Below are 14343 nucleotides of genomic sequence, written 5' to 3' on the forward strand. Positions count from 1 at the left end.
ACATCTCAGAGATTAGACAGAGAGCAGGTTTAAGTCTGGGACACACAAGAAATCCCTGACCAAATATGCTCCTGTGTGCAGGAATGACTGTCGAAGCTGCCATAAAGAAAATTTAGTGCAGCAGCTGGTTGAGCTTGACTGTGAGAAGACAGAGGGTCCAAGTATTTCTGCACAAAAGCAGAGACGTGGAAGCAGAGGCTGATTTCTCTGCGCTGATCGTGGAAAACTTCACATTCTAGACACGCGAGTCAAATATGTGGCTCCCGTTAAGTATGAGCGATGTGAAAAGGCACACTTTATTCAGAGAAAATCAGAAAGGGAGTCTGATTTCAGGCACTGTGCCTCTTTAAAAACGGACCAATCCCAGGTGAATAAGAATTAGACGGAGAATACAAACAGAAGTCAAGGAGTCAAAGGTTACACTAACACAGGAAAGTGACTTGTCCAAAGAAAACATGTGTGAATCAGAACTCATTCTCATTTCTTTTCAGCCACGTTTTCTCCACTGCTCCTCGACTGACTCCATGTTCTTCTTCCTGACTTTTTCATCTCTTCTTAATTTCCCCTTTTGTCTCCTACTCTGGCTGACCCAGCTGTTGTTTGTTTTCCTCTCTCCTTCTCAGTTCGTCTGCCATGTAAGGAAACTTGTAAGGACTTTTAACCCCCCCCCCCCCAACTCCGGCTCCCATAATGTTTTTTATAGGCACTTTTCCCGCCGAGCTTTAAACCTTTAAATCTTCTCATGTGTCACTCCTACACACAACACACACGGAAAAACAGAGAGAGATATATAACATATAAACATATTTTAGCCTCATCATTAAGGGGGAAGTTGCTGTAAAAAAGTTGCAGGCACAGTGCCTACAAAATACACCCTGCCAATGCGCCTGGGTCAGACAGCGAGTCTTGTAACCAGTGATAACTTCGGATCACGCCCAAAATTGAATCACTTGTTCCTGGTCCCATTGTGGACTTTTCCTGAAAATGTCATCCAAATCCATCAGTGACTTTTCGAGTTATGTTGCTAACAGACAGACAGACAAACAAACTCCAGCGAAAACATATACCTCTTTGGCGGAGGTCAATAACAAGTCACTAAGTGCATTTACATGCATGTTAAAAGTCCGATTTTAGTCGTAATTTGGTTATGTAAAACAGTTAAACTCGTAGACTAACATACATGGGGAATGTGATTCATAGTCCGATAACTCCCGCATGTATATGCACAGTCGGACTGGAGTCGGACTTGGCGTTCTGGCCATGCATGGATGCACCAAAATTGCCTCCCCTGTCTTAAAAGACGACGTATATACTGTTATACAGCAAACACAAGAGCCATGCTCCATCTAATTTGTATCCTGATTAACACGTGTAGCAGGTACGAAACTTACAGAACGACAGCACCATTCACCTCTATTGGCTGCCATTCATACAGTATGTGGTCTCTAAAGCCCGCAGTGTTTCTCAATCCTGGTCCTCACACACCGGATTCAAATGAACAGCTTGTTTTCAGGCTTTAGCAGGTCCACCACTTTGGACATGTCTGCGTTAAGATTACAAGAGGTGCCTGCCCCACCAGTGGTGCCCTTTTTAATCTCCGCCCCCTGACCTCCCAAATGTCCGTGCACGCCACTGCACTGTTCCCTGACAGTGAGTGACTGAGTGGAGGAGTCACTCATTCTTACACACTAGACGCTCAAGCTATAAACGTATTCAGTGTAAGTTGTGAATATTTCTCTCTCTCTCTCACACCCCCCCCCCCCACACACACACAAGCATATTTAATTCCAAACCACACCCACCTCTCCAGCTCCAGAACCTCCCACGCGCGATCCCGACAGTCGCACCCGCGCGCGAACTTGCGCTTCTGAAAAAAAAAGTTTTTTCCCAACTTTAGCGCCGCAACAGAACTCCAGCTCCCGCTTCGTCGCTCTTGTGTTTAATCGCTTACTTGTAGATTTTTTTCCTCCTTTATTCTTATTTATTATCTAAAATCCACTTCCCCCTCTCTCTCTCTTCTCTGTCACATCTGGAGCTCCACACAGTTTCCATCTCTTTTCCAAACTCGGTGAGTAAACGTCAGTATTTCACTTTGTTTTAACTGCTGCTCCATTCAGAGTCAGTTCAATTCTCTTATTTGCACTTTTATTGAGTGTTTTCCACCCTCATTCATGCTCTACTTATATACTAAACACTTTCACATATGGTTAGTATATCATTTATAAACACCTCGAGCTCTGTAAACACACGTGCATCTCTTTATATAACTATTTTGTAGTGTATAAGAGCTCTTTTCGTAGTTGGTTGTTGTAATAATTCAGGTTTATTTGAACTATAACGTGACGCTTGTTGCTGGTAGAATTCTCCGGACGTTAGGAATGAAAGGGGCGTTGTCAGTCACTCACCAAATGTGTGCGTGTCTCGTCTTCTCTCTTAGTTCACATTTATTTAACTATGTGCACTCAAATGTGCCAGATAATAAATAATGTTATTGTTCTTCTTGGACACAGGAAACGTGTTCCTGCGTGGGTTACTCACATAAAGTGTATTTTCTCGTGTGTTTCTCATTCTGTTTTGTCCATATGGTGACACTACATCATCATCATCCACTGTCTTTTACTTTGCTTTCGCTGGAATTCAATTATTTTTTAACACTTTTATTGATGCCGTTGTGTCTCTTCTTCAGGGACATGTCAGTTGAGTACATTTGATTTAATATAAATGCAGAAAACAACAAAACTTAATTACTTTTTCCATCCGTTTTAAACTCTTCAGGGCTGCTCATACTTTATTCTTTAAATACCGTTGTTGACTGACTTGTACTTTTAAAGTTTTGATGGATGGCAGTCTTCCTTCTGTGGGGCGCCCTCTTGTGGTTGACAGTGGTCTAACCCCTGGGCTGCAGATAAGCATGTCAGGTTTGATTTGGAATGTGTTGCTGCACTTTTTTGTGTTGTAATACGACAAAGTACAAATACTTCTTTAGTTTATTGAGTACACATATTTATACTTTACTTTGTTATTTATATTATAGCAACTTTTACTTTTACTCCACTACAAAAAACAGAAGAAGAAGAGATGGTAATGGTCTGTATTTACATAGAGCTATATAAGTGTCTTGTTTAAGTGTGTATTGCTCAATGACATATATAGACATATATGGTTCTTCGGCTTGTCCTCGTAGGAGAACCCTTTTTGGCTCCAAGTAGAACCTTTTTATAAAGGTTCCACCTGGAACCCTTTTGGAGGGTTCCACCAATAACCCTTTTAAACCCCTTTATTCAGGAAAGGGGTTTTAAAGGGTTCTCTTATGGAACCATTAGTGATACCAAGAACCCTTGACAAACCCTTTCTTTGGGGAAAGGGTTTTTCAGAAGCAAATGGTTCCAGGTAGAACCTCAGCCCTTGTGGAACACTTATTTCTAAGATTGTAGGAGAGCCAGGAATTGAACCCTCAACCTTCAACTTGAAAGACAACTCGCCCTCCCGTTGAGCTCAATCAAAACTCCTCACTTTTTTAATACTTTAAAAAGTATATTTTACATCAGAAAATAACTTTTGATACTTCAGTAGTACAGTAAATGTCATATACTTTAAGACGTTTACTTAAGTAATATTATGAAAAAGTGACTTCAACTTCTACCAAAGTCAGTTTCTGGTCCGATACATAAGGTACTTATGCACAGGTGGCTCTATGGAGGAAGTAGGGTGAGGTTATATGGGGACAGGTGGACAGCAGGTCGTGTACTCAGCACAGATTATGCGTGATAAAAAAAATAACAATAATAATTTACTGCTGCTCAGGCAAACTGATGACCTGGATTATTTTGCAGTTTGAGTTTTGTTTGTCATGTCAACACGTACAGTTAGCCTGCATAAGCACATATCAAATAAATCTCCGTTAGCACCTGGAGGAGTCATGACAAGGCAGACCGAGCCATTGTATGAATGCAGAGGGGTGAAAAGGCTATGATATAAGTATATAATTATGTATTCCTATGATAATCATGATTATAAAAAGGGATAGGAATCAGTATCGGTATCAGTCAAAATCAGCGGATCACATAAATAAAAATGTTCAGCAAAAGCATTTTAGCTGAGTCATGTTTTGGGCTGTTTATTTCTCCTTTTTGGGGAGAACAATATTTGTTCCACAGTTGGAGAATGATGTCTTTGAAATTACTCGGCATAAATGTGTTATTAACAGGTTAATTCGTTCATAAATGGTTTAAAATGACCGTATCACACTGATATCGGTATTGGTAGATACTCAAATTTGTGATATTGGTATTGGACAGAATAAAAGTCTCTCATAATAAAAAATAATGTTGGTGGCAATAATCTTTCTCGGGGGAACCCCTTTTCAGTGTCGGGGCCCTTGGAGTTTTCACAACTTCCCCCCTTTTATGGTGTTCTGGCGAAATCTCTAAGCATATAATGCAGATCATATAATGCTCAAATACGGTTGTAGCCATGACAGAAAAAGTCAAAAATCTGCAGTTTTGAGTTGAGACAGTGTGTTTTAGACTGTATGTGAGTAGAGCTGCGTGGGTTTCTGACAGTGCTGATGTGAAAGTATTTGCAGTTGTAGTGAACGCAGCAGCAGCAGCAGGAGCACAGAGTGAGGTGTGTCATAGTGGAGAGGAGCTGGTGAGACACTGGGGGGTCGATGGTATACGGGCAGATGAAGTCTGTTAGAGAGAAAGTGTGAAGTGGCAGCAGAGGGCAGGACAAAGAAAAGGAGGAGGTCTGCGGTTCAGGATGATAAATCGCTGAAGAAGGAGACTCAGGTGACCATGTGGGAGTCGTTACTCTGCGCCGTCACATTAGGAATGTGTGAGAAATGACACGCAGGCAAAATCAATTCTGATTGTGTTTTTAAAGCCTGTTAGCTGCAGCAGCTGCCAACCACAGCCTGTGTGGTGCTAATTGTTATTATAACACAGGGTATTTACCCGTTATAACATATGTGATGCTTGGCTGTGAAGCAGTGGCATTGTGTCAAAGAAGTCATAGGCATCCCTGGAATTTAAGATCGCGTTACGTGGAAAAGATGTCGGTGTTTCCATCCTGACTTTAACCGACCGTTTTACTGACAACGAGTGTTTCCCAAAAGGCAGAGAATTTCCTCTGTGAAAAATGTGACTCGAGTGCAGGAAGGAGCCGATAGTTTAGAGGTGCAGAGTTTTCCCCAGCGTGTGGTTACTGCGGTTGAGGACATGTATGTAGACAAAAGAGAGTCAAATAAGTGTTTTAAACTAGGCAGACATAAAAAGTCGAAAGCTCCTTTTCAGCTTAAGGCCACATTATACTTCTACAACTACCTTATGCGATATCCGACTGCGTAACCACGGAGACCCGTCGAGCCTTCATAGTTCTCCGTTGTGGTGCCGGATATGCACTGCAATTTCCCGCTCCTGATCAGTAGGGGTCGCTACGCAAGGTTGTTGTGCTTTTGGCTACAGTGAGCAATGGTGTCCGAGAGAGAAAGACTGTTGTTGTTGTTGCAGCGGAATAACATTGAAACAGTGGCCGTTTCTCACCTGAAATAAATATTTTTCTGTCTCGGAACGCAGTTTTAAGATCATTTGAGGCGAGAAATGAGTAATTTAGAGTCTAAACATGTGCTGTGTGTATTAAGATATGACGTATTTATAGTTTGGCAGCGACGTTGTCGGCAGTGATCAGCTCCACCTCTGTGGACGCTCGGTGTGCACAGTGGCCTGCGCAGAGCAGCGTTATCTCGGCCTGTCCTGAGGACCAATCGCAGCCCTTGCCGTCTCCGTTGTCCCTTGACGGATTGCCGGACACTTTTGTAAATATTTTGTGCAGCCGGAGAGGCTCTCCGGCGTCGTAGAGGGGTCTCCGTAACCTACATAGAGCACTTTACGCAGGAGTATAAATTGGACTTTCAAGTCTAACATCAATCCTTATTCAAACAATTGAGAGGAAGCTGTACACACTTTGTTTACAGAACACGACTCTGTACTTACTTCAGAATAAGTTTGATTGTAATATTTGCACAAGGCTTCATCACGTTTTTATCTCACACATTGTGATTTACTCACTCTAATCACAGAGCCTGTCAATAAGACACAGATAGTCAAGGCAAGAGAGTTCTACAAGAAGCAAAATGCTCTTTATCTCAGTCCAAGTGGAGAATAGAGTGTGTAGTGAGTTTGGGATTTGACCAAAAGTCTTTCTCATTAACCCTGACTTCATGCTTCCGAAGGGAAGCCATCACTTAAGAGCAATACAGAGCTGCTTCCTGATACAAATGGAAATGCAGTGCCTTTGAATTTACAACACTTTATGATACGAGGACCGGTGCAGCTCACAGTGTCTGGTCTGGTTCACTGACAATGAACCCAAACAAATAATCTGACGTGCACAAACTAACGGGAAAAATGCCCATTTTACTGAGCTGAGAGTTCCTCAGGTAGATTTTGTATCCAGCTCAACAGCGAGGTTTTCTCGCCTCTGTCTTCTTCTTATCATCTTATCAGGTGTCGCTGTTTGCGCCGGCTCCGTGCCATAACACCTGGAGGGCACATGACTCACTGTGGTCTCCTGTTGCTGTTCTGAATAAAAACTCAAACTCAATTCAACCAAATACGTCTTCGGTTTATTCAGTAAATAAAGTTTTTTTAAGCTCTGCGTCAGTTGACAATGTAGACTTTATAGAATATGTGTCCATCCCAGACAGATTCACACAGCTTGACGTGACGTGTGTCACAATAATATCAGATGTTATTACACCCTAAAGCCCAGCACAGGGCACTAGCAGCAGTTCAATTATCGGCTTTATAGCAACGTATTTCATGTCAAACTTTGACCACTTTGAGAATTACTGCTTACAGACAAAATATCTGCTGTCTCTCTTGGTTAAAACTCCAACTATTTTATTCCTAACCTTATATGGAAAATGCAGTAAATGTTTAGGTAGGAGGCCTCTGTTGACAGTAATGAGACGGACTCATGACTCCTAAGTGATTTGAAAAATGTCTCCATCGTCGTAAAGATTCCAAAGATTCCTGACACAAACTTAATAGTATTGTCTTAACGCTCAAATCGAGGCATGGTAGCTATAATAAAGTTAGAATTAAGCCATAAGCTAAAAAAAAAACGTGTACGCTGAAGATGCATTCTTGGCTGTGAATGAGTTCAGTTGGAATCCCCAGTGAGTTGTAATGTGTCTCGTCCCTGACGTAAGGTGACGGTCTAACCTTACACACACACACACACACACACACACACACACACACACACACACACACACACACACACACACACACACACACACACACACACACACACACACACACACACACACACACACACACCAGCACTACTGTGCTGCACGGATTCATTCTTTAAGTCCGACAACATTGTCTTTGTTTCAGAGTTGTATTTGCAGCCTTCTACTCTCTATTAACAATTTCACTGAATGATGGATACATGCCAAATCCCAACAGTGTGCATCTACGTGTGTATACAATGAGTATGAGTGCGTCAAAGTTTTATATAGTTACTGGCTTTGTTCACGGGAGGATGCACCTTTTGTGTTAAAAATAAGACACATTTTACACATCCATACGTCGTATATTAGGCCATGTCTTGGGAAAAAAAGATAATTTCAGATTTTTCTGACAAATGTTGTGATGTTTAAGATTCACTTCAAGTCAAACTTTAGTTCTATACTGTATTTGCTGTGTTGAAATGCCATCATATCAAAAATATTAACTGCCATACTCGTGCGAGGAGGACAAAAAAGAAAACCCAACAAGTCCACGGCCAAAGACAAAGAGTTAGAGAGAGAGAGAGAGAGACAGGAAAAAGAGAGAGTGGGAGAGATGGGGACGTGGGATTCGGAGGCCCAGTTAAGTCTGTGGCTTTGTATTTCATGAAAAGAGCATAAAAAAAGGATGTTATAAGTCAGCATTTTCCACCAGGCGAGGGAATCCGTCAGTCAGCACAGCGTTGCACTCTTGCACCGAGTCCCCCCAGTCTCCTATTATAAGGCTGAGTGGAGAAGAGGTATGGCAGCGTTTGTGTCTGTGTGTCTGTCAGTGTGAGTGTCAGAGGAGGAGGAGGCTATCAATCTGACACCATCTACGCTCATTGTATTTGTTCTTATCTTAGATTTAGGTGTTTTTTTTACGCATAAAATCTGCAAATCAGGTTATAGTAGTGAAGTGATGTGCTGTAATGTTGGAGTATACTAAAAAAAACTATGAATTAATCCATTTATTGCACAGCAGATGAACTTTTACATGTAAATATGCCAGATTATTATAGTCATTGGCTGATGTTAACATCTGGTACGTATCACCAACGTACCAGAGTACGTTGGTGATATAAGTCAAAGTACAGACACTAAAAGGCTGAAATGAAGAGTGCAACAACAAAACATTGTTTAAATATTCGGATCTTTCCCCTTAGTAAATTAAAAACGGGTAATTTTTAACGTGTCAAGTTATATTCCATGAACACAAAACCAGATATAAACCCACTTTTTTTCTCCTGATTGACGCGCCACAGCTGCAATGTGTGCACATGTCAATTATGATATATTAGGCATGAAGCTCTGTGAAATATCAATGTTATGAATACCAGAGCAGCAGCACACAGCGTGTATGTGGACATGTGTGGGGTTTCTGTGTGTGTGTGTGCCTGCAGCTGCTGCTGCTGTGTGTGTCAGAGGTGAGGATCAGTGTGTTTTCACACTTTACTACCGGTGATGAGTGAAAACCTCTGCAAGGCAACGCCGTTCCCAGGGATCCCTGAGGAATCTGCATTTAGGCTAATGTGTGTCTCTGTTAGTCTGTTTGTTGAATGGGGGGAGGGGGGGGGGCATGTGTTGACAGCGAGAGACAGACTCTCAGACGTGGTGCTCCTATATGAGATCTTATTGTGAACTTACACAGAGTAAAATGACATATATAACCTCCAAGTATTCATTTTATAACTCACAAAAGAGAATGCATACATGCAATTTACAGAAACATATACAAGCATACTTAAATATCTGCATTCTTTAAATTAACTGTCTGTGCTTCACAGTCTTTCATTGTCTTTTATGACAAACGTCATATAACTTATACCGTAGAGGTTTTGCACGTGTACAAAAGCCTTTGTAAGTATACACCCGTGTTTTTGTTTTTCTCTCCGTCTTCCCTCCATTTCTCACCAATGAGGTTCCCCTCTCTCCGCTCTTGACTCCTCCCTCCCTGACTCCTCCACCCTTTCCTCCACCCTTCACTGGAGGAAAGAAGGCAGCTACAGTCAGAATCAGAGCCAGCAGTGTGTGTCTGTGTGTGTGTGTGTGTGGGGGGGGGGGGGGGGGGTGAAAGAGATAATTTGCTGCTTCAAAGAATGTCCCCACAGGTCACATTAGATTTATATACCACATGAGATGCTTTGCATTTGGAGGTAAAGCGTGCAACACGATTGGCCACTTTAGATGTAGAGATTGAGATTTACTGCTTGCAGAATACAAGCACATTCTGTATTGTGGTTTAATGATTATGGCTAGAGAGAGGCTCATAGTGACTTTTGCATGCGTATGAGCTGCTGTACTGTAAAAATATGGAGAAGTCAATATATGTATATCTATAGGTTGACATTTCATTGCTGCACACAGCACACTTTAATTATGCAACATGTATTTAAACGCAGGCTTACACGTGTCCACTTTCAGATCCATTCGCGTCTTTCAGTGTTAACTATTTTATCATCTACTTCACTTCTTCACACCTTCCCGTCTAAACCCCCCTGTAATGAATCAAAGTGTACAGCTCACTTTACATGCCGTTACCCCCTTCCTCAAGCTCAGACAGGGAGGGCTTATCCTCTGGCACACCCGTAAACCACAGCCACATGCTCACACACAAAAACTGTGGCCTGCTTCCTGTCGGCTGGGAGAGGCTGTTTTCACTGTGACTCCATTTTGGCAAAGGAGGTTAATCCCTGTGCCGTCTGGCTCGGCCCATGTACTGCATATGTGTGTGTATTTCCGCACTCATGTGTGCTTTTAAACATGTTTATGTTTCGGGCCTGCTCGGATTCTGAAGCGTCGGTGGGTGGTATTTTATCTGGAGCCAGATATCAAAGTCATGTGTGGCCACACGCATGTGAGTTTATGTGGATTAAGCCCACGAGACAGTGAGGACAGCTGGGTTTAATGTGTACAGTGTAAAAAAATAAAAAGTTCAGTGGTAAAATAAAAATAAAAAGAACAGCTCTTGTTGTAAAAGTAGCAGAATCATCCTCGCGGTGTTTTTACACGCTTAACAAATCTCTTAAAAAACAACCACTTGTGTTCATGGGCAAGTTAATGGGTGAGGTGTTTAATTAAGTTTGCTATTAGAGACACTTCACTGGATTATATAGCTGTCAGTTACAGATGAGTAAAAAAAGAATCGTCACAAAAGAAGAGAGAACTGAACACTGCAGCAAAAGGAGGTTTTTCAGAAACAGAAAATTACACCAACAAAACCAGGTTTCAACAGATGTTTATCTCCGCGCGTGTTATGACTGCCAACATCTAAAGCCACATACCTCTCCGGACACATAGTTTTAGTTTCGTTTTCTTTGCAGAGAGTTATTTTGTGTCATAATTGGCTACAAATGCCAAGGATAAGCCGGTGTTTTGCGTTCACCTGTTTGAAACGTCTACTGCAGGACGTCAAGATTTGAACATTTCATTTATAGCACGCAAACGTAATGCAAGTGTATCCTGGATGAAGCTCAGTGAAAAGTCATATTTTAGAATTTCTTGGGTGTCACGTTGTCTGCTAACGTTGCCGTGTGTGTATATGTTCGTACTTAAGCTGGAGCGAGAGCACAGTGCTGCTGCTGTGAAGGTGTAAACAGTTGACCCGTTGGTACTATCAATAAGTCATAGACAGGATTAAAGCAGTCAATCACCGCAGAGTAAACACTGCATTCCCACATGGTGTAACTGTGCACACACACACACAAATCTGCGTCTTATCTAAATAGCATTTTCTATCAATCTGTGGGAAGAATTGACACTTCTGCCGCTGTTTCAGGTTGTATTTTGGTTTCGGTTCCAGATGTAAACGTTACTCCATGTGCGCAACACTGAAATCGTTCATTTTAAAAGGTCTAGTGTGTAAAAAAATCGGTGACATGTCAGGGAACTACAGTGGCCTTTGTGGAACAGAAAGCGTGTCGCACTTCTTTGTATGCAAAGAAAACATTCACTTCTAAACACACACACACACACACTCTAGTTGGTGTATTCTTTCAGGCTGCTGTAGAAACGGCCTATGCAAGCAAGCCCCATGCTTATAGTAATTGTTAATTATTTAATCTAAAGTGATTATGGGTTATATATTCAATTTCTGCCAATAAATCATCTTCATCATTGGACCTTTAACGTGATGCAGAATTGTAATTTGTGTGTTTTATCCAACAGTTTTATCCTCATCTCTAGTGAGAAACCTTGGTCCACTCTTGGACCGTCAGCCTGCACAAACATCACCAGTCGTCTCACACTTAACATTCCACGCTATCAGAACGTGAGCGTCACACGTACTGAAACCTGACCGAGTTCACCAGACAAACGGGGCAGCCATGTTGATCATCCTAGCCTTCATCATCCTCTTCCATCTGGCTGCAACTGTCGTGCTCTTAGTTGCAACCATTCACAATGTGAGTATGAGCCAGCAGTGAACACTTACACTGCAGCACCGGGGTGTTTTTTTCATGATTCTTAACAACATCTCATGCGCCTCCCTTCTGAAGGTATGGTGGGTGGTGTCACCACCTGGGATGGAGGTGATCTACAGTGACCTGTGGTACTCCTGTAACTCCACCTGCTACCCTGTGGCCGGCAGCCATATGAAAGATGCAGGTAAGAAGACGTCAAGACAGCTCTGAGAAGCCTTTGTGTGTGTGTGTTGTGTTTCTCTGCATTAACACCTCTCATCCTCTGGCCCTCAGCGTACCTGCAGGCAGTCCAGGCCACTATGATCCTGGCCACCATTTTATGTGTGGTCAGCCTCTTTGTCTTCATCCTTCAGCTCTTCAAGATCAAGCAAGGAGAGAGATTCATTTTCACCGCTATTATTCAGCTATTGGCCTGTAAGTGACACTGTTTTCTTCGCCTTCTAGTTTGTTGTTCTTTCAAGCTGACCCAGCGAATAATCCCCGCATTGTCCAAACTGTTGCAAGTCGAACGTCTATGTTACGTTTTTCAAAGTTTTAAATGACAAGATCTGACCAAATAGCCTATGCACATGTGTCTTGGTCTCATTGAAAAGGATTATTCTGTTATTTAAAACCAGTTACAGTCCCATAATGTGGGAATGTCTGTCACTGTAATTTAAGATCACTCAGTTTCAGTGTTTTTTTTTAAACTTTGGCTCAATCTTAGCCTGAGCCCTCTGTTTTACACATGAAGGTATAGGCTGGTGTGTGCCCTGATTCTTGTTAAGGAAAATGGAGGGGAAATGTAAGATCTAACTGGCGCTTCAAGCAGAGATTTTCCACTTCAAACTAAGGGTTATGAGATTTTGCCCAGATTACCAGACTCCAAGAAAACTTATCATAAAGCAAATGTTGGTTAGGATGTTAGGCAAACCACAAGAAACGTCTTTATAATCTCTTTTTTAAAGAATAAACTGGTCCACCAGTATTGCCAAGTGCTGAAGATGTTTTCCAAATGGCATAGTCTTTCTTTTTTTTTTGGTGACGCCATATAGAGGCCACCTTTATACATAGCAGGGCATTTAGAGAAAGTAATATTTCCCCCGCCTCCGTTTTCAATAATAATCCTGCACACAACATCGTTTTCAAAAAAAGTTGTAATTTGATCAAGCCGCATAAATACACCGCAGAGCGCCGCCAAACCTATGGGCGGCAGTGTAGGGAGAAGGATAAAGCCATGCAAGCCAATCAGAATCCTCAGAATCAACAATAACGAACACGAGTGATGCTTGAGAACCTAAAACCCAGTTTCTGCCAGTTGACACGACAACACATAACTGCCGTTTTCAGAAATCTCCACTTTGGACTGAGTTTTTTTTAGAAATAATCGTATAATAATAATAATCTGGGTTTAAACTGAGTTTTCGTGTAAATGAGAGGCCAAATCGCCTTAATCTCCATAGGGTTAGATTTTAAACCACTACTCCAACTAACTTTGTTCCAAGGAGTAAACTTGAATGAGAAATGGGATTTGGTCTCTGAGTCAAATCACAGAATAAAGTTTAGCAGAACTTTTGTGTCAACTCCTAGTCAAATTTAAAAAAATAAAATAAATAAATAGAATAGTATGATCTGTTAAATTCATATATCATATGTCATCTCACAAAGTCTTCTTTTAAACATCCCAACTGGCTGCAAGTAACTGAACACGTTGGGGTTTGAATATTAGCTCATCAGCTACAGAGTGTAATTCCTGTCCTCCTGCACCTCTCTCCTTCTCTCTCTCAGCTCTATGTGTGATGATCGGCGCGTCCATCTACACGGCTGAGAACAAGTCCTTCCACGTGCCCAGTCTTCAGGAGGGCTTCTACGGCTCCTCTTACATCCTGGCCTGGATAAGCTTCCCCATGACTCTCGCCAGCGGCCTAATGTACCTGGTGCTCAGGAAGCGCAAATAAGACGGGACTCACGAGTCTCACGAGCGCCGCCGTTTCTATGTATGAATAGGAACACTCAACTCCGCAAGATGTAAACTTTTTTTTTTCCCTCCACAAACACGCCTGCACATGCTCTCTCTGTCTAACTCTTAGGTTTTACGATACGATTGCAATTAAATATACCGTAAACCCATAGAGCCTCACACACTCCAACCTTCAAACAGTCTCATACGCTTCTTCCCTCTGCATGACATCCGGTAACATAACATCTGAACCCAGACGAAGACAGGAAATACAAACATGACGTCTGCTTTGAAGAGTATACGTGCTCGCCTGGTACACAGCGCATGATAGGCGTATTTGCTTAAAGGTCAATTCAAATCTACTCCATGCAAATGCACTCACTCAGTGCTCTGCACAGATATCAAGTAATGACATGGTCATCTGAGACTTTATCAGTCCAGCTGAGACCACACACACACACACACACACACACACACACACACACACACACACACGTCCATGTCTCTACTGCTCTCGTCTCTTTGTCTACACACACCATTCATAATAGACTTTAAAATATGTCAAGTGTGGAGGTTTGCCTCACTGGGACACAACCCCCTGGACTTCCCAATTGGATCCGTACTCTTTTTTTGTTTTTGTTTAGTGAATCTATAATCATTAGATATTACTTTGTACATAGTGTATTTGCTGTGTATGTACATTTCAT

General features: G+C 42.0%; 1 protein-coding gene across 1 annotated transcript; it reads left to right on the forward strand.

Moving 5' to 3' along the window:
• Positions 1–11601: 11601 nt before the first annotated feature.
• On the forward strand, positions 11602–13634 carry emp2 (epithelial membrane protein 2; the record flags this gene model as incomplete). The annotated part of the gene is made up of 4 exons (XM_083895990.1): positions 11602–11679; positions 11773–11881; positions 11971–12111; positions 13465–13634. 4 exons carry the CDS (start codon positions 11602–11604, stop codon positions 13632–13634), a joined length of 498 nt encoding a protein of 165 aa, XP_083752116.1.
• Positions 13635–14343: the final 709 nt, after the last annotated feature.

This window comes from Microchirus variegatus, assembly GCF_963457635.1.
Source record: "Microchirus variegatus genome assembly, chromosome: 10".
In the NCBI taxonomy this organism is placed as follows: Eukaryota; Metazoa; Chordata; class Actinopteri; order Pleuronectiformes; family Soleidae; genus Microchirus; species Microchirus variegatus.